At 40.0% G+C, this 27,224-nt stretch overlaps 4 protein-coding genes across 7 annotated transcripts; all 4 read left to right on the top strand.

The window, feature by feature from the left end:
- Positions 1-1,935: 1,935 nt before the first annotated feature.
- havcr2 (hepatitis A virus cellular receptor 2) lies at positions 1,936-4,358 on the top strand. 3 transcript variants are annotated; one of them, XM_010871212.4, is made up of 7 exons: positions 1,936-2,046; positions 2,208-2,552; positions 2,836-2,943; positions 3,020-3,106; positions 3,212-3,282; positions 3,476-3,575; positions 4,134-4,358. In XM_010871212.4, the coding sequence occupies exons 1-7, from the start codon at positions 1,986-1,988 to the stop codon at positions 4,268-4,270; spliced, it is 909 nt and encodes a 302-aa protein (XP_010869514.2). In that variant the 5' UTR covers positions 1,936-1,985; the 3' UTR covers positions 4,271-4,358. The 3 variants fall into 3 exon arrangements, with proteins under 3 accessions (XP_010869514.2, XP_019903659.2, XP_010869513.2); XM_020048100.2 differs by having other exon boundaries at positions 2,833-2,943; positions 3,035-3,106; XM_010871211.4 differs by having other exon boundaries at positions 2,833-2,943.
- A 3,060-nt stretch (positions 4,359-7,418) lies between these two features.
- LOC105011292 (T-cell immunoglobulin and mucin domain-containing protein 4) lies at positions 7,419-15,313 on the top strand. Its single transcript, XM_010871210.5, has 7 exons — positions 7,419-7,896; positions 7,995-8,336; positions 9,738-9,812; positions 9,924-9,985; positions 10,078-10,168; positions 10,294-10,318; positions 14,661-15,313. Exons 1-7 carry the CDS (start codon positions 7,818-7,820, stop codon positions 14,749-14,751), a joined length of 765 nt encoding a protein of 254 aa, XP_010869512.4. The 5' UTR covers positions 7,419-7,817; the 3' UTR covers positions 14,752-15,313.
- A 1,647-nt stretch (positions 15,314-16,960) lies between these two features.
- Positions 16,961-21,442, top strand: LOC105011316 (hepatitis A virus cellular receptor 1 homolog). Of its 2 annotated transcripts, none has more exons than XM_029121330.2 (7): positions 16,961-17,595; positions 17,710-18,048; positions 18,336-18,410; positions 18,506-18,573; positions 18,768-18,852; positions 18,997-19,033; positions 20,841-21,442. In XM_029121330.2, the coding sequence occupies exons 1-7, from the start codon at positions 17,547-17,549 to the stop codon at positions 20,974-20,976; spliced, it is 789 nt and encodes a 262-aa protein (XP_028977163.2). In that variant the 5' UTR covers positions 16,961-17,546; the 3' UTR covers positions 20,977-21,442. The 2 variants fall into 2 exon arrangements, with proteins under 2 accessions (XP_028977163.2, XP_028977162.2); XM_029121329.2 differs by having other exon boundaries at positions 18,765-18,852.
- A 1,403-nt stretch (positions 21,443-22,845) lies between these two features.
- Positions 22,846-25,152, top strand: LOC117592760 (hepatitis A virus cellular receptor 1 homolog). The gene is made up of 6 exons (XM_034292971.1): positions 22,846-23,061; positions 23,176-23,514; positions 24,249-24,323; positions 24,452-24,486; positions 24,678-24,756; positions 24,900-25,152. The coding sequence occupies exons 1-6, from the start codon at positions 23,013-23,015 to the stop codon at positions 24,938-24,940; spliced, it is 618 nt and encodes a 205-aa protein (XP_034148862.1). The 5' UTR covers positions 22,846-23,012; the 3' UTR covers positions 24,941-25,152.
- Positions 25,153-27,224: the final 2,072 nt, after the last annotated feature.

The following is a 27,224-nucleotide window of genomic DNA, read 5'->3' as shown; positions in this document are numbered from 1 at the left end:
AGTTGCTTACAGGCATCAAGGACAACAGTATGTAAATGTAGCGGCTTACAGGCATCAAGGACAACAGTATGTCGTGGCAGACTCATCGGCTATCTCCCTCAGTGGCACCGCAAATAATACCAACAAATAAATGCACAACAACCTAAAATAAAATGAATGGTCGCCTACTGAGAGCCCCCTTGCTGCCTGTGCACCCCAAAAAATGGCTGTTGGCTGCAAAGGTCTCACATGAGCAGGACGCTCTCACGGAAGCCGCTCTGTGAAAGACAGTGGCTGGAGTCAAATGCACCAGGTTGACAGACATGGGGGGAGGGCTTTGCAAAGGTCAACGGCCTCATTTTCTAGACAACCCTGCTGCTCCTGAATGCGAGTGGCTGCGACAGTAGGACGTCGCTGTGGAGCTTCGGCACACCGTGGAACCGCCAGACCCGAGAGGACGCGGGCCCCACGGGGAACATCCACTGTCTGCCACACACTCTTCCAGTGGGGTCCGGTCAGCGCCGTCAACTTTTCATAGCTCATCGGACGGCCCCTTTGAACGGAATGGGGACCCGGTCCTGCTGCTTTCAGGGACGAGGAAAACAACAGTCTCCGCGACAACAGATCTATTTATAGATCACTTCTCCACAAACCCCTTGGAGTCTTCATTAGGAACGACGTGTAGAAAGATGGTATGCAGGGCCTCAGAGTAGATCCACACAGCGAAGTTAATCCATGTTCTAAGTCAGCTCTCTAAGATCATAAAAAGGTGAACCGACTGAACAGCCGAGTCATTTCAGGACATCTGCCCCTATATTTAAGCATCGTACAAAATCATTGACATTCCTGTCTGGTAACACCGATATTTTTGGTCTAATATTCCCAGCACAAGTATAGAGTTTGATAAAATAGCTTTAAGGTTTCACTGTAAATGGGAACATTTAAAAAAACATTTTAAAACCGGATCACTTTCATTCTGACTGATGATTGGTTATTGCAGGGCTGATAATGTGAAATGTTTCTAAACCCATTTCAAGTTACCTTTCAAGCACTTTGCTCTGTTTACTGTAACTTCCATAAATGTTTACGGTAACAAGTTGTGTTGTGTTTTCTGCTGTAGAATTATAAGCTACCTTCTTGGCAAGGGCTTATAAATGATAAAAAATAAACCAGTCATTTCAGACCAGGAAACCGTGTGTTAAATTATCTGTGGGATTCGCCAATCAGTATTTTTAGAAAATCAAGGAATGTTCCCAAACGTGCTTGAATGAAAAGTACCAACCTAACTTTGGTACTGGACATATCATATTTCACTCATCCCTAGTGACATAAAAAAATTACAATACTGCCTTTAAGTTTGGGATGATAGATGGATGATGACGTGGGATTTTGACAGTGTCTAAAGAAAAGGCTGTTTGAAAGTTATCATGTTATCATGGAAAGTAGTTTCACAGAGATTTGTAGATTTCACTTTCTCATTGTAGATTTAACAGAGGACAAAGAAACTTTTCATACTTTCACAATATTGATTTCTCAAGGTTTAGATGTCTCCATGGATTTACAAGACTCACTACTCCCTCTGGTGTGTGAATGTTGCCATCACATTAAATTAAATGTATTTGTCCCACGCATTGTCAACCAGCGCAGACTTAAAGTGAAATGCAATTGCACTTTTAAAAAAATGCGGACAGAAGTACATTTAAATAAAAAAAAGATACAAATGATTAACAAACTGAATTCATATAAAACAACAACAAGGAATAATCAGAACTAAAACAATATTGTGTTTCAGCAGTGAACTGCAGAAACCCCAAATACAAAAGAAGACATGAATGTGAACAACTTCTGAAATACATGGAGTGAATGTGTGGCGGTATGAGATCATCTCGGGGACATCCCTCCCGGCAAAGCCAGACGTGTGTAGGCTTCATTGACACACTTCCTAAGTCTCTTAAATGAGTAAAAACAGGGAAGTGGGTCTAGTCATTGTACCCAAACTAGTTTTGATGAACACAAAAGAAATGCCATCTTCTCTTCGTGCTTTTATCACAGTCTCTCTGCTGACATGTAAGTCCTGTCTGTTTCAACCTTCGTACATCTCGAACGTCTGTCAGGTAAAGCTGTAAAAACAACCGAAAAGAAACGGAAGAAAATGTCTTACTACTGTACTACTCTGCGTGTCTAACACTGCTGAAGGGGCCTTGACCATGTGTCTTTCCTGTCGACAGCGTGTGATGGAGTCATGGAGACAGTGGTCGGTGTTGCGGGCAGGACGGTGTCTCTTCCCTGCCGGTATGACACGGCCACGCAGGGCCTCACGGAGGTGTGCTGGGGGATGGGACGAGGGCCTTCTCCGTTCGCCTGCGAGAACACGGTCGTCGCCACCAACGGAGTGGAGGTGATCTACAGGAGGTCAGGCAGGCACCGGCTAGGTGGGGACCTGCAGCGTGGAGATGTTTCCCTGAACATCTACAACGCCCGCGAGGACGACTCGGGCTTCTACCACTGCCGTGTGGAGCTACCAGGGCTGTTCAACGACCTGACCTTCCTCGTTTATTTAATCGTTCGACCAGGTAAGAAAACGCCACTGATGTTTGCCTTAAGACAGGTGAGCCTGAAAAGCAGTGGTCAGTTTGGTGACGGCTACAGGACAAATATAGGGGTGATTGTTGGTGTGGCTTCTGATTTATTCGGGCGAAATTGTGAACAAACATTTTGCAAACTGTTAAGTGCTATTTGTGTCCTGTTGGTATGTAGCATGTGCACTTCTCCAGAAACAATAAGTTTAGTAACATTATTCATAATATATAATTGATTTGATATTTTTTAAAACATAAATCCCTCATCCTGCAGCAGCAGTCATGCGCACCGTCGCCCCGGACTTTGTCCCAACAGCACCAGAACCAACACCTGCCAACATCGACACACCTGGGTCGCCTTTCACACCGCACTACGGCAGACAAGGTACGTTTCCACTCTTACTTTTAAAATGTTTGCTTGGGAATAGAACAAAAAACAACAACTATGCTTTCATGTATAGCACCTCCCGTCACAGACTCCCCAGGGCTCCTCCTGCCTCTCACAGAGACATCCGGGTCCACTATCAAGTCAAGGAAGGACAGGCAAGGTATGTGACATCATCACCAACAGTGTCATATCATAAACCTGTGCTGACCATCAAAACAGAGCGGACAAAGTAACTATACAGTGAAGCATGACTCTTTCTTCCTAGGTGAGCCAGATCCTGACATCTTTCCTCTCAGCACTACGGGCCCAGTGATGCAGCTTGTCAGAAGGACAAAGGTAGGGTATTTTAAATCACGCATACTCCCAATGTTCCAGACAGGGATTTAGAAGACAGGAGAATTTCACACAACAAATGCCTTTCTAAACGTCAATGTTAGCGAACAATTGTTGACGCAAACATCTCTGTATTTTTTGCCGACTTTCTCAACTTCTTCCCAACGCCAATGACAAAACCCTTTAAACCACACAGCGGCTCATGGCACCTCCATCCCTGGAAAGCTACATAGGACACACAATCAGAGTGGGATTGATCCTCTTCCTGCCGGGCCTGATACTGACAGTTCTTCTCCGTGAGTTGTGGAGTCATTCCAAATGTTTACAGCCTTGGCTTTTCCTTCTCCAATCATCAAATGAGCGTAGTCATTATTTTTCTCTTAAGTAATGGCATTAGCTTATTCATGTGTTGAAACTGTCTGCTCCAAGCCTGTTCTGCCAAGTCTTTGTTCAAAGGCTGTCTGTGGAAAAGTTTAATTTAGCTACTTGGAGTGGAAGTGAAAGAGGTGACTCATACGTTTTCTGCTTACTGTGCTGGAAAATACCCCCCCCCCCCCCCCCCCCACACACACTCACACACACCCTCCACCCCTCCGACACCAGTACAAAAGGATATTATACAAAATAAACTACTCAATAAACTGAAAATAAATCCTTAACATTTTGGTAAGTTATGAGAGCATTTTGGTAAGTTATGGTTAACCTTTTGGTAAGTTATATGACCAAAAAAAACCTAAAATGTTTTGGTGTTCATTCTGTTAAAATCATAACAAAAAGCACCAAAATAGGGAAATCTGTGACCTCTTGAACTATTAAATATTTTATTTAATTCTTTTCCCTGTATCACCAATCAGGTCTGAGGCGATCCAGAAATGGCAGAGGAGGACCTGCCAGTTCCCCCAGTCCCAGAAGCAGAGATCTCCTGGTGGAAATACCTCTCAGTTACCATGATGCGGATGCCTGGATATATAATGCTCCTACAGACATATAGAGAAGTTCTCAATTGCACATTCCCCACGTCCCCTCTCCTCCCCACGTCCCCTCTCCTCCCCACGTCCCCTCTCCTCCCTGTGTCCCCTCTCCTCCCTGTGTCCCCTCTCCTCCCTGTGTCCCCTCTCCTCCCTGTGTCCCCTCTCCTCCCCACGTCCCCTCTCCTCCCTGTGTCCCCTCTCCTCTCCATGTCCCCTCTCCTCCCTGTGTCCCCTCTCCTCCCCACGTCCCCTCTCCTCCCTGTGTCCCCTCTCCTCCCTGTGTCCCCTCTCCTCCCCACGTCCCCTCTCCTCTCCATGTCCCCTCCCCTCCCTGTGTCCCCTCTCCTCTCCATGTCCCCTCCCCTCCCTGTGTCCCCTCTCCACGTCCCCTCCCCTCCCTGTGTCCCCTCTCCTCTCCATGTCCCCTCCCCTCCCTGTGTCCCCTCTCCACGTCCCCTCCCCTCCCTGTGTCCCCTCTCCTCTCCATGTCCCCTCCCCTCCCTGTGTCTCCTCTCCACGTCCCCTCCCCTCTCCACGTCCCCTCCCCTCCCTGTGTCCCCTCTCCTCTCCATGTCTCCTCCCCTCCCTGTGTCCCCTCTCCTCTCCATGTCTCCTCCCCTCAGTCCCCATCTCATCAATGACCTTCCACTACAGCGGGCATTGCGGGGGAGGACTGAGGACCTGACAAAGTTGTTTCCTCACCACCGACAGTACTTTATAGAGTTGAGATTTGATCTGAATGTTGTGTACTGGTTTGTCTAATAGTTTTTTAGTAGGACTACTCACAGTGTGTCTAATAAAAGGATTTCATTCATTCATTAATTATGTTGAACTGGCAGTCATACATGTTTTTTGGGGATAAGCTGTAAATAAAGAGATGAAAAACCTCCCAAGACATGGCTTGCTTGAACTCAGTGTTGATTATACTACATTACTGCAATTATGTAATTGAAGAAATTAAAGGATTTAGTCATTTTTGTTGTTGAATGCACACCAGGCCAAACCAGAACTAGATTTCTGTTTTTTACTGCGTTTGAATGAAGAGGTTCAAGGGTGGATGCCACACTGGGAAGCTGCCTTGGTCAATAGCAGAGAAAAGAAAGGTTTGATTCACCTTGTCAGCTTTGGGGATTACATCTAGCAGGCTTTCTGTTTCTGGCCCGTCACTCTGAACTAAGATGGCACTAGGGGAAAAACTGCTTTCAAAGTAGTATTCTACTTTACCAAAGAGTTGTGAGGACTGCACATTCTCCAAAAGAAAGAATAAATATTAGAAAGAACAAAAGTATTTAAATGACAAAAGTAAATGAACCTACTGTAAATATTTCAAAGGCCTGAAATATTGCTCAGTTAAATATTTTAAATATGAAAATGCATCAAAAGCATGTGATGTGTTAAAATAGGCAAATATATTCCAAAGAATCTTAATTCAGAAAGCAAAATATTAAAAAGTGCAATGTATCAACAAATCTAAAAAATGTCAAAGACGAAACATACTTTGATTCAACAAAATATTACAAAGAAAGCTTAATATTTGAATGAAGTAAACATTTGTAATAAACATATTTTAAAGGAGCTTAACATGTAAAAGTTAGTCAGAAAGTCAGTAGATATTTTCTATTAATTTTGGGACTGGGCTACTTCTTTTATTACCCAAGATGAAGAGGATAAAAATATTTGTATTAAATTCTCTAGAAAATGACTAAGAGGTCATTGCGCATGTACTGTGATTCAGCATTCAGTTCAAATCAGGGTCATTACTAGCTTCAACAGACTACAAATCCATAAACACGGCCGACTTGTAAAATGTCTGTGCACAATGCAACGTTCAGTTGTGAACCTGCAAACTCTCCTTCAATTTGCAAGTGGCTGAAACTCATTGTATCTAATTGCAGAACTGAAGTTCAACACCTTGCAAGCACGGCCGTGAGGCGATCAACACAATTCCTTGGATGAGGCTTGCCGAGGACCAGGATGACTACACTCTGTCCCTAAACATGGCTGACGTGAGGAGAGCTCTCAAAAAAGTGAACCCTCAGAAGTCACCAGGGCCGGATGACATTCCAGGCCGTGTCCTCAGAGGGTGCGCCGATCAGTTAGCAGAGTTTATACCTCTATATTCAACCTCTCCCTGAATCAGTCTGTAGTTGCGTCCTGCTTCAAACAGACCACTATCATCCCTGTACCGAAGAAACCTTCCATCACCTGCCTGAATGACTACCACGCTGTAGCACTGACCTTCACCATCATGAAGTGCTTCAAGCGACTGGTCAGAATTCACGTCTGCTCCACCCTTCCAGACACCTTGGACCCCTTTCAATTTGCATACCGCCCCAATAGATCTACGGATGATGCCGTCGCCCTGACGACACACACCGCCCTGTTCCACCTGGAAAAAGACAACACATACGTGAAGATGCTGTTCCTGGACTACAGCTCAGCATTCAACACTATTGTTCCCACTAAGATTGTTCCTAAGCTCAGGACCCTAGGACCCTCATATGTATCAACAACATTCAATACTTCTACCCATATTGTTCATATTCCCCATACTACTCTTTTTAAAATTGCTGCTAGTTTACATTGTTATGTACAGTATATCATTGCCATACATGTATAATATTCAATACTACTACCCATATTGTTGCTAGTTTACAGTACTCTTTTTAAATTGCTGCTAGTTTACAGTGCTATGTTTTTATCAATTTATTTTTTGCTATATTTTTGCTTATATATTTTTTAAATACTTACTACATCACAATAATGTAATTGTGCAGGAAGATGCTGTGTTATTCGGTGTATTTGATAAATAAACTTGGAAACTTGCAAAAGCCTGCTCAAGTATTCTGCTTTTTTAACATATTTAATTGGTCAAATAAACAACTCACAGCCCTTTGAAATATGCAGCTTCTTCTAAATGCATCTTAGATTATTACAGGTTACAAGATCTAACTAACTGTGAAAAAAGGTCGAACGTGATTTGCCTTGACTTTAGCCTTTACATAAACAAAGGCTGCCTTTTCAGTAAAGGTCTTGGAGAGACAGAGCATGAAGCATCTTTGGCACAGAGCACAACAATCTTAGTTGATTGACAGGTTGCCGAACACTTCAGCTTGTTTTGGGAAGAAAATAAGGGTTACCAGTAGTTTGCAGTTTGGGATGAATCTTAGTTTCTATGTGGGGTCAGTGTTGCTTTGATGTGGGAAGGGAGATGTTGAAGACAAGGGATGTGGGTCAAATGGACAGGTTCTCAGTCGGCTGGATATCACTAGTTACTGGAATGAATCTGTAGAGAGCAGGGAGTAAGAGGTCATGGCGTGGGCTGGTCCTGTGTGAGCAGGATGAAGCTTAATCTTTATAATTGTGAACTACCCAGAAGAGATTCTGTAAATTAACCGTATTTGTGAATAAGTGAAGCAACCTTCAAAAGAAAAAAGAACCTGAAATTGCAGCGTAAACAAGTGATTGCAAAATAATTTCAAGAAGTGGAAGTCATGTGTCCAGGCGGTTGACTTGAGTTTATTAAAAGTCCTGACTGTTGTCGGACAGCGAGACTTCAGAAACTAAATGCAGTTTGGGTCTGGTGAAGGTGACATAATGGACAGATGGTGCATTCTAGCCTGCGGACTTCTCTACCTGCTTTCAGGTAAGTGATGTCTGATAGAACAACCCTTCTGTAGTTGAGGGTTAGGATTTACATTGAACATTTTTAATCTGTTCGAATTCTCTCTCTCTCATTTACAGTCAGTGAATGTACCATTGAAGTCTATTGTACTGTGGGTCAGAACGTGACTCTGCCGTGCAGATATGATGCCAAATATACTGGGCCACAGCACACATGCTGGGGGAAAGGAACCATACCAATGTTGGGTGGTTGTAGTGACCAAATCATCTCGACTGACGGGACTAAAGTGACAGATAAAGTTTCGAGCAGATATCAGTTAATCGGTGACCTGATAACAGGGGATGTGTCTCTAACCATCTTCAATACTTCTGAGAAGGATTCTGGAATTTATGGATGTCGAGTGCAACACGGAGGATTGTTCAATGATGAGAAATTTGAAGTCACCTTGACTGTGAACAAAAGTAAGAAATACACACACAAATATTGGATGTATTTGAACAATTTCAAATACAGTTACAGTATATAAAGTATATCAGTAAATCTGTAAATATATATAAATTAATAATTTTATTTTAGCTCAGATAAACATAGGAAACACTCTACATATTGTGTTTATATTTGATTTATTTATTCATTGTTAAAGCTGAGGCAGTAATTAAGAGCAATGTTAGTGCTCTTACTGTCTGATTTCAGCACTGTGTCATTGTGTTACTGTCTGATTTCAGCATTATGTCATCGTATCACTGTTTGATTTTAGCACTGTGTCATTGTGTTGTTGTCTGATTTTAGCACTGTGTCATTGTGTTGTTGTCTGATTTCAGCATTGTCATTGTGTTGTTGTCTGATTTTAGCACTGTGTCATTGTGTTACTGTCTGATTTTAGCACTGTGTCATTGTGTTGTTGTCTGATTTTAGCACCGTGTCATTGTATCATTGTCTGATTTTATCACTGTGTCATTGTGTTACTGTCGGATTTCAGCATCGTGTCATTGCGTTACTGTCTGATTTCAGCACTGTGTCATTGTGTTACTGTCTGATTTCAGCACTGTGTCATTGTATCACTGTCTGATTTCAGCAGTGTGTCATTGTGTTACTGTCTGATTTCAGCATTATGTCATCGTATCACTGTTTGATTTTAGCACAGTCATTGTGTTACTTTCTGATTTTAGCACCGTGTCATTGTGTTGTTGTCTGATTTCAGCACCATGTCTTTGTGTTACTGTATGATTTCAGCACTGTCATTGTGTTACTGTCTGATTTCAGCACTGTCATTGTGTTACTGTCTGATTTCAGCACTGTGTCATTGTGTTACTGTCTGATTTCAGCATTATGTTATTGTGTTACTGTCTGATTTCAGCATTATGCCATCGTATCACTGTTTGATTTTAGCACAGTCATTGTGTTACTTTCTGATTTCAGCACTGTGTCATTGTGTTGTTGTCTGATTTCAGCATTGTCATTGTGTTGTTGTCTGATTTTAGCACTGTGTCATTGTGTTACTGTCTGATTTTAGCACTGTGTCATTGTGTTGTTGTCTGATTTCAGCGCCGTGTCATTGTATCACTGTCAGATTTTAGCACTGTGTCATTGTGTTACTGTATGATTTTAGCACTGTGTCATTGTGTTACTGTATGATTTCAGCACCATGTCATTGCGTTACTGTCTGATTTCAGCACCGTGTCATTGTGTACTGTCTGATTTCAGCACTGTGTCATTGTATCACTGTCTGATTTCAGCAATGTGTCATTCTGTTGTTGTCTGATTTCAGCACCATGTCTTTGTGTTACTGTCTGATTTCAGCACTGTCATTGTGTTACTGTCTGATTTCAGCAACGTGTCATTGTATCACTGTCTGATTTTAGCACCTGCCCCTCCAACACCCAGGACAACAGATAATGTGACCATAACCACGAAGACCTGGGACTATCACACACACGGTACCGAAAAAAGCAATAACAAATACATGCCGGGCCATGAAATCACGCTTTTCAACAATGTCAAAATAAGCATGAATTCCTTAAAATTACTCTGATTTCCTCACTGTGTAGATTATATGAACAGCAATTCTACTCTGTATTCGGACACATTCACGACACATCACATGGATCTGGTAAATGTTTTTCCCACAACTACTAAATCCAATCTGATCTATTATTGCACCAAGATGCTGTTCTGGTTAGAATTAATCTGTGATGTCAACAGAAGCCGATTGGATTCCCTAACCAAGTTGGGATCCTCGTGTCCATTCTGCTGATTCTGATAGGCATGGTGATTTTATCTGTTCTTATTTGGAGTGAGTACACACAAACTTTATACTTCATAATCACGACACATTTGCCTCAACTATATCACTGATGTTCTTGGAAAGGTGGTGTTTTCTTCCTGAATACTCAACATAATGTTTGTTACTATTGGCAGGAAAGCGATGGAAAAGAATGGCTATGTAAGTAGGCTATTTCTTGACTTTGCCACTCCAAAAATCACCAAAATATGCTAAGAAATGACAGAGTAACTGTCTGATATCTGTAGATGGGGCATGTGAGCTTTCTTAGCTGAATGATTAAGCCTGCATGTTCTGTGGGGCATTGTTTCACTACAACTATAAGACTCAAGACCACACTGAGGAAGTGAAACAATAAGCATTCAGGACACTGTTAACATCTTGTGAGCCATTGGTGGTTTTGCAGGTGTGTGCAAAATCACCAAGTGTGACTCAGGGTTTTGGATTTTATTTAATTATTGTTTATTTAATATTGTAAATGGGGAAGTTGATGGACCTGTCACTATAGACACTATAGCGTGAATGCCAATATACCACAGATGATTAATTTCTTATGACTATCAGTGACAAAGAAATGCATAAAATATTGATTACGGAGTATAGCTTTGTAAAACTAAAAATGACAAACTGTCACTGCTTTTGAGTGATAAGAAGCACTATTTCCCAAGTTTTGACCAGAGCCATAAAGTATTAAACTCTTCCAGCAATTACGCTAGGCTAGCTAAATGCTATCTAAGCTTTCTTCAAACCGCAAGTAAAGTTTTTTATTTATCAAATGCACTGAATATAGTGTCATTCTGAACAATGATATTCTTCTGATATGGAAATAAGCATTAAGAAATATATAAAGCAAAAATATATCAGTTAATGTAAACTAGCCGCAATTCCAAAAAGTGTAGAATGGGGTATATGAAAAATATGGATAGAAATATTATAAATATAAGTATAATATGCCAACATTTAATAAGCCATTAAATGTACAAAGAAAGTCATCAGAGCATTTGAAATGTTCAACTTATCAATATGATCATAGATCAGGGTTGCTGGTTGAGAAGCTTTATGGCCTGGTGGAAAACACATTTGTGAGTCTGGAAGTGCAGGTCCTGATGCTCCGGTAGCATCTACCAGACAGCAGCAGTGTGAACAGACCACAACCTAGGTGGCTGTAGTCTTTGATGATGTTCCGTGCCTTCCTAAGGCATTGTGCCTGGTAGATGCCTTGCATGGAGGGAAGATGGCAGTCAATGACACGCTCCGCAGACTTCACCACCCTCTGGAGGGCCATTCAATCTGCAGTGGAGCAGATGCCTTACCAGGCAGTAATGCAGCCTGAGAGAGAAAGAATCATATAAATGAATTTGTCACATTTTTGGCAAATAGGAAAAAATTCTAACTGCCAAAATACCAAAGTATCCCTTTAAAAGATGATATGTATTTTAGCTGTCAGTTGAACTATCACTTTTAAATAAATAGGATGCATTTGTTCAACTTGTCAGCTTGGGAATTCAGTCTAGCAACCTTTTAATTTGCCTGCTGGTCAGAGGGTCTAACTGCTATGCTACACGCTGCATGTAATTTCCTTCAGAACTGAATACATAAATTATTATTAATATTCACAATGCACAGAGAGCATGTGTTCTAAATGACATCCCTACCAACATTATCACCTCTGTCAGCTATGGAAATCTGTTTTCGACACAAACCAAGTGTGTCAGGTCCAACACACTGCCACAATCACACCTTAGATTTAGTCCTGTCACGAGAAATAGATATTGTAGATCTAATAATTCCCCCCCAAAATCCTGGAATATCCGATCACTGTCTTATTACATTTACTGTTAAAACAAGAAATCCACTTGTTCCGCAAACAATGAGTTTCAAAAGCCGTATTATAAATTCTCTGGCTCGCTCATCAACGACAAAGTAAAAATATCCGCAAACGATCAAATCGAGGATCTAAACTCACAACGAAATACTTTAGATACGGTTGCACCACTAAAACCAAAAGAAATACGCATCAAGAAACTTGCTCCCTGGTACACAGACAATATTAGAACACTCGAGCATAAGCCTCCAGAAAATTGGAGAGAAAGTGGCGCTCCACCAAGTATTCAGACAACCCTGGATAGATATTACACTACCGAAAAGCACTCACATCTGCTCGATCAGCTTATTTCTCCAACCTGATTGAGGTGAACAAAAACAATCCAACATTTCTCTTCGATACAGTTGCAAAGTTAACAAAAACGCAACGGTCAACAAGTGAGTAAGTGTGTCGTCTCTTGCTTTTATATCCGGGAAATGTGAGGGCCCATGCTGCAGGGAAATCACAGAACAACCAGCACGTGGTTTGGTGCACCAGTCTCTAGTGAGACTGTACCAATGTGTGCAGCTGGGAATCCAATGCATTTGTCTGAGGGACACTCGCCAACCTCCTTGAACCGGGAAAGCTCCACATGCTCTTGGTCTAACCATTGTGCTATTTGTTCAGCACATTTCCCGTTTCTGGGTTCAATAAACATGTACCTGGGGTATGTATATTGTGGATTTTGACCAGATGCACGACTGTGCCTGTCATAGGTTGTCCCAATATCACAGCTGGGATCTTAACAGTCCTCTTCACTGGCCCCACTTCAGGTCACATGTCTCAGAGGATTGGAGGATGTAATATATGTTTCAAGAGTTCTTCTCAAGCAGCCTGTAGCACACAGCGGTTTTATCATGTGTAACAATAAAAAAAAGGTGCAGCACCCACACGCCGCAGCATCCAAAGTCCCCCAGAGCACGAGACAAAACCGCCACCGGAATACAGAAACTTGGTGTGCAACAGAAAAACGTTGCCTGTTCAGACACACTTCTATAACTAAATATTTATCTTCCTGAGATTACCAGTGGAATCTCAATGGGATAAATCCATAATATTTATTCACAAATACACACATAGCCTTCATTGCCTATCTGCACATTCCACTTGTAATATACATATACTTTATACTTGTATACACTTGTATATTTTCTGCCCTCTATTTGCACTTCTGGTTAGATGCTAACTGCATTTCGTTGTACTGTACTTGTAGTACAAGAGAGAAAAAATTGCTAAAGCAAAAATGCGTATACACGCATGGAAAGCTGATCCTCAGGTCTGACTGAGAAACACACAGTTGTGTGTCTAACCACATAGAAACACACAATAGAAAATCACAAAAGACATTGTTTATACAGGTCAAGCAGAGACCGCCCACCCCCTGCAGGCCCTGGTGTAGCCACACCCACGCTAGTGGGGACAAATATGTTTTTGCAAATGCCCATGGTCTTGGAATGGGATGGCCAACAAAATCATATAGGTGTGATGGTCAGGTGTCCACTTACTTTTGGCCATATGATATAAGTGCCCTAGTGGACACATCATCTCATTGATTCTGCTACAATAACACAAAAAATTCAGCCTTCAGCCATTTCATTTAATATTACTTAGTTAACATATTGTCTATGTGTGTGCTCTTAGTGAATAACTACTACAGACCTCTGTATTTCAATGTGTGTGGCTGATATAATGTGATCTACATGAACATTTTGCCAGTAGCTACTGTACTTGAATTTCACAACATCATCTCCACCAGAACTCTCTTCCATGACAATACTGGTCAACTCAACATTCAGGTTCTGCTAATAAATATGAACATTCAAGATATGGGCTACACATTATAACATCAATAATTGCGTTTAAGTTATTCACCTTTAAAGACAACATTTCACCTCAGCTCCACAGTTGACCTTTTCTGCCTGGCTGTCTGATCCTGCTAAAAAGCAGCACAGAATGACATGAACAGCTTGATCTACATTGACACCTGCAGAACCTGATGGCAATGTTTGATCAAAACGTTAGCTAGCAACTAATGTACATTTGCAACTATCGTTCACACATAACGTTAACCTAACTACACCACACATGGTTGCCGGTTTTAGAAAAACTAAAGCTAAATATCTACCTCATTCATACGTTACGGGAGGTAATTAGCTAGCGGTATGCTCAGCTAGGCTACCAAACTTTCTTGAGCCATAGATCATAGTTGCTAGTGGCAACCGTAGCCTCTTTTCTACTATGGTAACCAGACCGTTCCAGGAACTACATTAAAGCAAAGTGTCTCCGTGTGGTCCTAAAGCCAGTCTGATTCCAATTACGCCATTGCATAATGTTTATAATTTATCAACACTTTTATAATACTTGCTGTGTTGATAAAAAATGTGTGTGTGTGTGTGTGTGTGTGTGTGTGTTGAAATGAGAGCATTTTGGAGTTTAACATGTTTTGAGTTATGACAAAAGCCATTGAAATGACTATATGAATTATGAAACACCAGGTTACAATTATGGATTATGAAACACCAAGTCATAATGAGAAACTACGTTTTAATCATAACCAAGTGTGTCATTATTATACTTGTTTAGCATACCAACTTCAGTATGCACAATAGATATCAGTGCTTGACTCTTCTTTTGGATCAGACCACAGAACTCCGTGCTGCTCACACGAGAGACGGCGGTAGAGAACATCTATCAAATAGAGCAGAATGACAGAGACGACTATGAGGACTGACTGTGAAGATGTGTGAGCACCTTCACCACACGCATGCGTTAAACACTACGCCACGGACGAGATTACAACTGCCGGTTTGAGTGGCTGTTCCATCGAGCTGTCTGAAAATGTACCCGCTATCTGACTGTAAGTCGCTCTGGATGCGTGTGCCCTGATTATGTAAATGTAAAAAGTAGCGCAGTAGCTTCGTACTTGGACTATCGATTCAGCCGGACAAGCTGCTACATGAAATGCATGTTTGAATAAAGGCTTAATAATATGTCTGGCTACATTCAGAATGAATTCAACAGAATTAACTGAACACTTGATGATGGGGTTTTTTGTATGTAATAGTGTTTTGGTCCAAATAACCGAATCTGACAACACATCTGAATGTGACAGTTCTAGCACCTCTGTAACCATGACATTTAGCCACACCCATTGGCTCTGTGGCCCAGGCATACTAATGCAGATACGTTAAATGTCAGACAAAACCACAGTGTTTCACTGAAGTTCAACTTTGTGGCAAAGTGTCTTGTTCAAACCCCGTGCTATGACATAATAATAAAAAACGCACTTGAAACTAAGTTGTCAAATTATTCACAAGCTACACCCTGTTGGCTTAACCACTACTGGCCATTTCTATGTAACACACAAAACATGTTGTTTATGGCATCCATTTTGGTGTCAAATGAAAATCTACAAAACATATTTTGGGGAAATAATTCTATAAGATATATTCTAATTTATTTCATAAAAAATTAAATGCACGATACAATTATGAAATAAATTAGAATATATCTTATAGAATACAGCAGTATTTCGTTTTCCAAATTTTTCAACCAGTTGGAACAAATATTAAAGACTTACAGTAATTTTACTAATGTTTGACTAAGTAAAACACATTTCCTCATAATCTATGAGGTAATAAATGAACTATATCTTTATTTCAAAATATATGACATTAAAATGATAGAATACACATGCCACATTTATGCCAAATCAATAAAAGACTAAATCAATATTAAACCCTAACCCTAATCCCAAATAGGTAAATAGTTGACAATGCACTGTAGTAGTAGAGGTAATGATTTATAACACCTCTACTTCCTCTAATAATTACATTTCTATAATTTATTATGTATGTACATATTTAATTATATATGTAGTTGTCTATTTATTTTTTCCTTGTCTTTCTGCATGAAATGACAATACAAATAATATAGGGAAATGGGAGTTTTAGATAAAGCTTTTTGGAATCTAATGTAAATAATTTTGTAGGACACCAGACAAACAGGGTGCAAAGAGAGCAAGACAAGACTGTTATTGTTCTATCCTACAGTTGGTCCGAGGGAAATATATCAACATTTCCATGCAATAAAGCATGTCAGATTGCTCATGTTCAGGTGTAGGTAGGCTGGCTGCTTCATTTATTTAAGAAATTATGCTTGAGTGTTTTGGAAATAAGGTGTTATTACCAGAATGAACAACAAACCACCATCCTTCCAAAACATCCTATAACAAAACAAAGTGTGAAGAAATTTCAAATAAAGAAAGTGAAGAAGGCAGTGTAAATACAGAATAAAAAAATACATTAAAAAAACACAGGATTAAATCATTATAAGTCCTGCAGCATTTTTGTGATTAATCTACATCACTATTTATTTAACTAATAATGTATTAATTATTTAACTTATTATATATTTTTTTATGTATTTCTTGATTTACTATCTACAGTATATGGGTCATTCCTGGGATTCGGTAATATTTCAACTTGGACTTTTTAAATTTTTGAACTACATATGATTACATTTCTAAATACCCCACATTATTAGGCACATATCACACCTTCAAAAAATCATATTTTCCCATCTCAGGCATTAAAGACTTTTTATAATTTTTACACCTTTTTTTCTCTACCCCGTAACGGACAAAATTATATTAGTTTAAACAGGATTTTAAACAAAACTTGTTATAGTCAGTCCAACATTGCATGAAAATGCTGAGTATGTCACATTAAACACTTTTTTTGTTAGCCGAACCCCCTTGACATCAAATATTGATATGAAGAACCCCCTGATTCTCTGATATTGGTTAATAGTCACATGGCATACAGATAAACAAATAAAATATTTAAATATTTTTTGCAAGTGATTTATTTAAATTTTACGATTTTAAAAATTATTAGCTTTTCATCAACTAGAACCCCCTGCAGTTCCTTCACATACCCCATGGGTTTAGAAGCCCATGTTTGGGGAACCGTGCATTAGACAATTACACATGCTCTAAACTAATTTTCTACTCTCAACTTATGATTCTTCTGCCTGTTGCACTTCACCTTGACAGTGGCTGTCGTGGCATCTCTGGCATATGTTCAGGACTTTGTGGTGGAGTGCTTATGTTTCATAATGCTTCTCTTCTTTTCTTGCTTCTTGTGTAATCCAGAACTGAGGTCAGTCAAGGCAGAGTGTAGATTCTCTAAGACACAGAGGGGGGCAGTAACAGTTGTGTGAGCCGCCTCAGAGCTTGTCTGGCTAGTGTCAAGAACATTCTGAGAGATATCCAGTGAGTTTGTCAGAGATTGCATGATGAATTACATATTTTGAACAGTATCAGTAAAAACAGAACTACCCTAACCATCTCTGCATTCTAGAAAGCTCAGAAGAAACAAGCAACCGCACATTTATGTCGTGAAGAGGAAGTCGAGGTGGTTTGACTTGAGTTTATTAAAGACCTGACACGTCAGAGAGGAAGAGAGTGAGTTCAAGTGGTTTTATTTAGTTCTGGTTAGTTTGGCAAGGTCTGAACGTGACATAATGGGGAGAAGCTGTATCCTTGAATGGTTGCTCCTCTGCATTCTTTCAGGTAAATGACACACAATAAATACACTTTAGTTTGCTTATCTGGTTTAGAAGTAAATGATTAGAATTTCAAATCAAACACTTTACTTTTTTCTCATTACTTTTCTCTCATTTACAGTCAGTGAATGTACCATTGAAGTCAATGGTATTGAGGGTCAGAACGTGACTCTGCCGTGCAGATATGATGCCAAATATAAGGGGCCACAACACACATGCTGGGGGAAAGGAACCATACCAATCAGAGGTTGTAGTGACCAAATCATCTCGACTGACGGGACTAAAGTGAAACATCAAGTTTCAAGCAGATATCAGTTAATCGGTGACCTGATAACAGGGGATGTGTCTCTAACCATCTTCAATACTTCTGAGAAGGATTCTGGGATTTATGGATGTCGAGTGGAACACGCAGGATGGTTCAATGATGAGAAATTTGAAGTCACTTTGACTGTGAACAAAAGTAAGAAATACACACACAACTATTGGATGTATTCTGCCATTTATACACTTAACACAACAATAAATGCAACATGTAGTAATTTCAAGCGACTACAGCACCATGTCATTGTGTTACTGTGTGATTTCAGCACTGTGTCATTGTGTTACTGTGTGATTTCAGCACTGTGTCATTGTGTTTCTGTCTGATTTCAGCACAATGTCACTGTATTACTGTCTGATTTCAGCACCATGTCATTGTGTTACTGTCTGATTTCAGCACCATGTCATTGTGTTACTGTCTGATTTCAGCACCTGCCCCTCCAACATCCAGGACACCAGATTACATGACCACAACCTCACAGACCTGGGGCTATCACACACACGGTACCGAACAACGCAATAAAGACATCCTAACTGTCCACATACGACGTTCATAGAAGCATTACTTTCTCTAAAATTCTAATTTCCATTCTGTGTAGATTACTTGACAGAAAATTCTTCTCCATGTTCGGACACATTCTCGACACATTACATCACATCGGAATTGGTAACCATGAAAACTAGTTGCACCTCCAGAAATATGAAATCCTATTTTCTCTAGTACTGTATGTACATTTAAGCAATTTAGCAGACGCTGTTATCCAGAGTGACTAATGACTGCATATATTTCCATATTTTCTCATATTGGATTAATGAAATGCTGTTCTAATTGGAATTAATCTGTGATGTTAAATGAAGCAGATTGGATTCACTAACCAAGTTGGGATCCTGGTGTCCATTCTACTGGTTCTGATAGGTGTGGTGATTTTATCTGCTCATGTTTTGAGTAAGTACACGCAATCTTTATACTTTATAATCACGGCACATTTGTCTCAACTATATCACTGATGTTCTTGAAAAAGTAGTGCAAAACGTAGAAGTGTATATTGGAGTATGTTTCTGAAAACACAATCTTTGTTACCAATGGCAGGAAAACAATGGAAAAGAGATGCTCTGGTCCTTAAAATGTAAGTAGACTATATCCTGACTCGACCACTTCAAACTGTCATAGTCGATGAATCACCACAATATTTTAAGGAATGACTGAGTCACTGTGTGATATCTGTAGATGGGGCATGTGGGCTTACTTAGAAATGTTTAGACCCATATGGTCTGTGAGGCACGGTTTCACTAAAACTATGATATACATTTGTGCTCATAAGTTTGCATTGATTTTGAAAATATGACTGATCATGCAAAAAAACTGCCTCTTATTTAAGGATAGTGATTGAATGAAGCCATTTATTATCGCACAGTTCTTTGGCTCCTTTTTAAATCATTATGATAACAGAAATCACCCAAATGGCCCTGATCAAAAGTTTACATACCCTTGAATGTTTGGCCTTGTTACAGACACACAAGGAGACACACAGGTGAAAATGGCAATTAAAAGGTACATTTCACCTGTAGCTTTTTAATTTGTAATTAGTGTCTGTGTATAAATAGTCAATGAGTTTGTTAGGTCCCACATGGATGCACTGAGCAGGCTAGATACTGAGACATGGGGAGCAGAAAAGAACTGTCAAAAGACCTGCGTAACAAGGTAATGGAACTTTATAAAGATGGAAAAGGATATGAAAAGATATTCAAAGCCTTGCAAATGCCAGTCAGTACTGTTCAATCACTTATTAAGAAATGGGAAATTGATACCAAGGGATGTGTTAATACCAAGCCAAGGTCAAGTAATCCAAGAAATATTTCAGCCAAAACTGCAAGAATTGTTCAGGATACAAAGAAAAACCCACAGGTAACCTCAGGAGAAATACAGGCTGCTCTGGAAAAAGATGGTGTGGTTGTTTCAAGGAGCACAATACGATGATACTTGAACAGTAATGAGCTGCATGGTCGAGTTGCCAGAAAGAAGCCTTTACTGCGCCAATGCCACAAAAAAGCCTGGTTATAATATGCCTGACAACACCTTGACACACCTCACAGCTTCTAGCACACTGTAATTTGGAGACAACTATTACATAAAACTGCACACTGTCATTGATGCTGAAAGGGGCAATACACAGTATTAAGAACTAAGGGTATGCAGACTTTTGAACAGGGGTCAGTAAAAAATTTTTTTTGTTGCCATGTTTTATTTTATGATTTTGCCATTCTGTTATGACCTACAGTTGAATGTGAATCCCATAAGAAATAAAATATGTGTGTTGCCTGATCACTCATGTTTTCTATAAAAACGGTACATTTATTACCAATTCTCCAAGTGTATGCAAACTTTTGAGCACAACTCTAAGAAACCAAGACCACAACACCTTGAGGAAGGGAAACAATTGGCCATCTTCTGAGCCCCTGATGCTCTTGGAGGCACTGGAATAAATACATTTAGGTTGTCAGTTGAACTCCAGAAGACATTTGACTTCCTCTTTTAATAACCCTGACCCTCTAAGTTGGAGAGGTGTAGAAGGCTGCCTCACTGGATTCCTATGGAGCATTATTGATTTCACCACCTTACAATTCTTCATCAGAGGCTCTGGCCACTAAGCTGGTTCTAGCATGTTATTCCTTTTAGAACCTAATACAGCCAGTAATCTTAATATTCACAAAGCAGAACAGGTGTTCTAAATAGAATCTCTACCGATGGCATCTCCTCTGTCAGCTATGGGAGTCTGTTTCCGTCACAGAGCACAAACAAACATGTTTTGACTATGAGTTGTGAGATAACGTTGATACAACGAGACATTCATATGTAATAGTAGCCACTGGAAGTATGTCAAGCTTCAGCATTCATAATAGACATCAATGCTTGACTCTTCCTTCCTTTGTCAGACCACAGAACTCTGGTGACACAGTTGGGTACAGGAGCTCAGAGTCCAGCCCCGTGCAGCAAGCACAAGAAGTGGCGATAGAGAACATCTATCAAACAGAATGTGTTGACAGAGTTGACTATGAGGAATGTCCCTGAAGATGCGTGAGAACTTTCACCACCCTCATGCTTTAAGACTATGCCACTGATGTCCTAACAACTACTGGGTTGAACTGTGGTTCCAACAACATTGCCATCTTAAGATACACTTAAGACGAACTTATCCAGTCGTGTTGGTTGGATTTTTAAAAGGTTTGTTAAAAGGTTTGTTTGAAAAAGTAAGGTCAACTAATACGGCTGGCTTTATTCAGAAGTAACAAGATTTTTTAGGATGGAATTATTAGTATATAATAGCGTATTGGTCCAAGTAATGGCAGAAGATTAAACTGCAGTTATTTTGCAGATAGTGTGACAAATTCTGTTTGTGTCAATTTTATCATCTCTGTTACCATGACATTTAGCCACAACCATTGGCTCTGTGGCCCAGGCATATAAATGCAGATATGTGAAATGTCAAACAAAACCGTAGTGTTCCTCTGAAGTTAAACCAACGTTGTGGGACAGTGTTTTGTTCAAACCATATGCAATCACATAATAAATTAACACACTTGAATCTAAGTTGTCTAATTATTCACAAGCCACACCTTGTTGGTTATACATTAATGGCCGTTTCCAGGAAATACACAAAATATTAAGTTTATAGGATGAATTTTGGTATCAAATGAAAATCTACAAATGCATATTTTTCGGGAACAAAAGGCAGAATGTATATTTTTCAACCATTTTGATATACGTTTTGACATCAATATAAAGTGACAGACATCAACGATGGAACAGACGAGCCAGGCCGACGAGTAACCAACACAGCGCCAGGTGATGGAGGCATGCGACACAGTCATCACCCAGGTGGAGCACAGGTTTTCACAAAGTGACCACCTGATCGCCGCCAAGCTGGTTGACAACTCGCTCTTCCCACAATTTGTCCTGTCATTCCCTACATCTGGGCTTGACTGTGTGGTGAAACTATGGCCTCTAGGAAATGAGGAAATGTTGAAGTCTGAGCTGATCACTCTGTACCGCCCCACTGAGCTTCACACTGGTAAGACGGCCCTGTCTCTGTTAAGATCCATCCATGAGAACAACCCGAGGTACACATGAACATACCACAACTGAAACTTCCTTATCAGACGCAAATCAGTGTCATAGTCCAGTAGTACAAGGGAGTAGTGCAAAGGGAGAGTCCAGTAGTACAAGGGAGTAGTGCAAAGGGAGAGTCCAGTAGTACAAAGGGAGTAGTGCAAAGGGAGAGTCCAGTAGTACAAAGGGAGTAGTGCAGCAAGGTGACAAGCACGTGACCAAGACAACCATGGAGTGACTTCAGGACAAGTCTGTGAATGTCCTTGAGTGGCCCAGCATATTCAACATCTTTGGAGAAACTCGAAGATCGCAGTTCACCAAAGCTCCCATCCGATCTGACAGACAGAATGGGAGAAACTACCCAAATTCAGGTGCGCAAAGCTGGTACATACATACCCAAGAAGTCTATATCACCACAAAATATGGATAAAGTGAAAGGGTCTGAAAAAGAATTAGAAGGCACTGTAAACGTATTTAAAAAATACAGAAATAAAAGCAGGATTAAATAATTATAAGTCCTGCTATATTTTCATCATGAGCTACATCACTATTTATTTTACTAATTAAATGTAGTGTGCTTAACTGTATATCAGTAAACCATAACTGAGGTCAGTCAAGGCAGAGTGTAGATCCTCTAAGACACAGAGGGGGCAGTAACAGATGTGTGAGTCGCCTCAGTTGTGTGAGTCGCCTCAGTTGTGTGAGCCGCTTGTCTGGCTAGGGTCAAGAACATTCGGAGCGATACCCAGGGAGTTTGTCAGAGATTGCATGAAAAACTATATATTTTGAACAAAAGTATCAATAAAAACAGAACTACCTTAACCATCATTCTAGAAAGCTCATAGGAAACAGGCAGCTGTGGATTTGTCATGAAGAGGAAGTCGAGGTGGTTTGACTTGAGTTTATTAAAGACCTGACACGTCAGAGAGGAAGAGAGTGAGTTCAAGTGTCCGTTTTATTTAGTTCTGGTTAGTTTGACCAGGTCTGAACGTGACATCATGGGGAGAAGCTGTATAGTTGAATGTTTGCTCCTCTGCTTTCTTTCAGGTAAGTGACACACAATAAATACACTTCAGTCTGCTTATCTGGTTTAGAAGTAAATGATTAGAATTCAAATCAAACACTTTACTTTTCTTCTCATTACTTTTCTCTCATTTACAGTCAGTGAATGTACCATTGAAGTCAATGGTATTGAGGGTCAGAACGTGACTCTGCCTTGCAGATATGATGTCAAAAATAAGGGGCCACAACACACATGCTGGGGGAAAGGAACCTTACCAATCAACGGTTGTAGTGACCAAATCATCTCGACTGACGGGACTAAAGTGACAGATAAAGTTTCGAGCAGATATCAGTTAATCGGTGACCTGATAACAGGGGATGTGTCTCTAACCATCTTCAATACTTCTGAGAAGGATTCTGGAATTTATGGATGTAAAGTGCAACACATAGGATTTTTCAATGATGAGAAATTTGAAGTCACTTTGACTGTAAACAAAGGTAAGAAATACACACACAACTATTGGATGTATTCTGCCATTTATACACTGAACACAACAATAAATGCAACATGTAGCAATTTCAAATATTTACGAGTAACAAACTCATTTTGATATTATAACATTTGCAAAGCTGATGGTAAATGGTAAACTTCAGAGGAAAATCTCAGAGGAAAACCTGTCAGTAACTTAGCTTAGGTACAGAGATTACCTGTCCTACCTACAGTGGATATAAAAAGTCGACACACCCCTGTTAAAATGCTATGTTCTTGTGATGTAAAAGAATGAGACAAAGATAAATCATGTCAGAAAATTTTCCACCTTTAACGTGAATGATTGACCTATAACGTGAACAAGGTGATAGAACTGTCTGAGATCACCTGTCCTACCTAGCTGTCTTAAGATGAATGCACTAAACGTACTCTGGATAAGGGCTTCTGCTAAATAACTAAAGTATAAATGTACATAATTGGGAGCCTACTGAGAGTTGTAGGAGGAGATTGTAGGAGGCAGTATTTGTGTGAACTGAGCAAGTGACTGCAGCACCATATCATTGTGTTACTGTCTGATTTCAGCACAGTGTCATTGTGTTACTGTCTGATTTCAGCACTGTGTCATTGTGTTACTGTCTGATTTCAGCACTGTGTCATTGTGTTGCTGTCTGATTTCAGCACTGTGTCATTGTGTTACTGTATGATTCCAGCACTGTGTCATTGTGTTACTGTCTGATTTCAGCACCTGTCCCTCCAACATCCAGGACACCAGATAACATGACCACTACCTCACAGACCAGGGGCTATCCCACACACGGTACCGAACAACGCAATAAAGACATCCTAACTGTCCACATAAAACGTTCATAGATGCATTACTTTCTCTAAAATTTAAATTTCCATTCTGTGTACATTACTTGACAGAAAATTCTTCTCCATATTCAGACACATTCTCGACACATTACATCAAATCGGAATCGGTAAGCTTGACAACAAGTTACACCTCCAGAAATATAAAATCCTGTTTTCTCTAGTATTGTATGTAAATTTAAGCAATTTAGCAGATGCTGTTATCCAGATAAACTAATGACTGCATGTATTTCCATAATTTCTCATATTGTATTAATGAAATGCTGTTCTAATTGGAATTAATCTGTGATGTCAAATGAAGCAGATTGGATTCAATAACCAATTTAAGATCCTGCTGTCCATTCTACTGGTTCCTATAGCTGTATCTGCTCATGTTTTGAGTGAGTACATGCATTCTTTATACTTTATAATTACGGTACATTTGTCTCAACTATATCACTGATGTTGTTGAAAAAGTAGTGCAAACGTAGAAGTGTATATTGGAGTTTGTTTCTGAAAACACAATCTTTGTTACCAATGGCAGGAAAGAGATGGAAAAGAGATGCTCTGGTCCCTGAAATGTAAGAAGACCATTTCCTGAATCGACCACTTCAAACTGTCATAGTCGATGAATCACCACAATAATTTAATGAATGACTGAGTCACTGTGTGATATCTGTAGATGGGGCATGTGGGCTTACTTAGAAATGTTTAGACCCATATGGTCTTTGAGGCTTGATTTCATTAAAACTATGTGTTGTGCTCATAAATTTGCATACATTGGCAGAAATTGTGAAATTTTGGCATTGATTTTGTAAATATGACTGATCAATCAAAAAACCTACCTTTTATTTAAGGATAGTGATTTAATGAAGACATTTATTTATCGCATATAAGTTTGGCTCCCTTTTTGAATCATAATGATAACAGAAATCACCTAAATGGCCCTGATCACAAGTTTACATACCCTTGAATGTTTGGCCTTGTTACAAACACACAAAATGACTCACACACAGGTGAAAATAGCAATTAAAGGTGAATTTCACCTGTGGCTTTTAAATTTGTAATTAGTGTCTGTGTATAAATAGTCAATGAGTTTGTTAGGTCCCACATGGATACACTGAGCAGGCTAGATACTGAGCCATGGGGAGCAGAAAAGAACTGTCAAAAGACCTGCGTAACAAGGTAATGGAACTTTATAAAGATGGAAAAGGATTAAAAAAGATATCCAACGCCTTGCAAATGGCAGTCAGTACTGTTCAATCACTTAGTAAGAAGTGGAATATTCAGGCTTCTCTTGATACCAAGCCAAGGTCAGGTGGACCAAGAAAGATTTCAGCCGAAACTGCCAGAATAATTTTTAGGGATACAAAGAAAAAAGCACAGGTAACCTCAGGAGAAATAAAGGTTTCTTCGATACGACGTTACTTGAACAAAAATGAGCTGCATGGTAGAGTTGCCAGAAAGAAGCCTTTACTGCGCCAATGTCTCAAAAAAGCCTGGTTACAATATTCCTGACAACACCTTGACATGCCTCACAGCTTCAAGTACACTGTAATTTGGAGTGACGAAACCATGGTCATAACCAAGGCCTATAGTGAACAGAATACCACTGTGAAGCATGGTGGTGCCTCACTGATGTTATGGGGGTGTGTGAGTTCTAAAGGCACAAGGAATCCTATGAAAATGTATGTCATGATGAATGCAGCATGTTATCAGAAAATACTGGCAGACAATTTGCATTCTTCTGCATGAAAACTGCACAAGGGACGCTCTTGGACTTTCCAGCACGACAATGACCCTAAGCACAAGGCCAAGTTGACCCTCCAGTGGTTACAGCAGAAAAGAGTGAAGGTTCTAGAGTGGCCATCACTGTCTCCTGACCTTAATATCATCGAGCCACTCTGGGGAGATCTCAAACATGCGGTTCATGCAAGGCGACCAAAGACTTTGCATGACCTGGAGGCATTATGCCAAGACAAATGGGCAGCTATACCACCTGGAAGGATTCAGGGCCTCATGGACAACTATTACAAAAGACAGCACTCTGGTCATTAATGCTAAAGGGGCAATACACAGTAATAAGAACAAAGGGTATGAAGACTTTTAAACAGGGGTCAGTCATTTTTTATAAATCTTTGCAGTGTTTTGTTTTATGATTGTGCCATTCTGTTATGACCTACAGTTGAATGTGAATCCCATAAGAAATAAAAGATGCGTTTTGCCTAATCACTCATGTTTTCTTTCCAAATGGTACATATATTATCAATACTCCAAGATATGCAATCAGGCATGCAAACCTTTGCAAACCTTTGAGCACATCCCTGAGAACCAAGACCACAACACCCTGGGGAAGGGAAACAATTGGCCATCTTCTGAGCCCCTGATGCTCTTGGAGGCACTGGAATAAATAAATTTAGGTTGTCAGTTGAACTCCAGAAGACATTTGACTTCCTCTTTTAATAACCCTGACCCTCTAAGTTGGAGAGGTGTAGAAGGCTGCCTCACTGGATTCCTATGGAGCATTATTGATTTCACCACCTTACAATTCTTCATCAGAGGCTCTGGCCACTAAGCTGGTTCTAGCATGTTATTCCTTTTAGAACCTAATACAGCCAGTAATCTTAATATTCACAAAGCAGAACAGGTGTTCTAAATAGAATCTCTACCGATGGCATCTCCTCTGTCAGCTATGGGAGTCTGTTTCCGTCACAAAGCACAAACAAACATGTTTTGACTATGAGTTGTGAGATAACGTTGATACAACGAGACATTCATATGTAATAGTAGCCACTGGAAGTATGTCAAGCTTCAGCATTCATAATAGACATCAATGCTTGACTCTTCCTTCCTTTGTCAGACCACAGAA

The sequence above is a fragment of the Esox lucius genome, chromosome 7 (assembly GCF_011004845.1).
Source record: "Esox lucius isolate fEsoLuc1 chromosome 7, fEsoLuc1.pri, whole genome shotgun sequence".
Taxonomy (NCBI): domain Eukaryota; kingdom Metazoa; phylum Chordata; class Actinopteri; order Esociformes; family Esocidae; genus Esox; species Esox lucius.
This window is presented reverse-complemented; position numbering and strand designations above follow the sequence as displayed.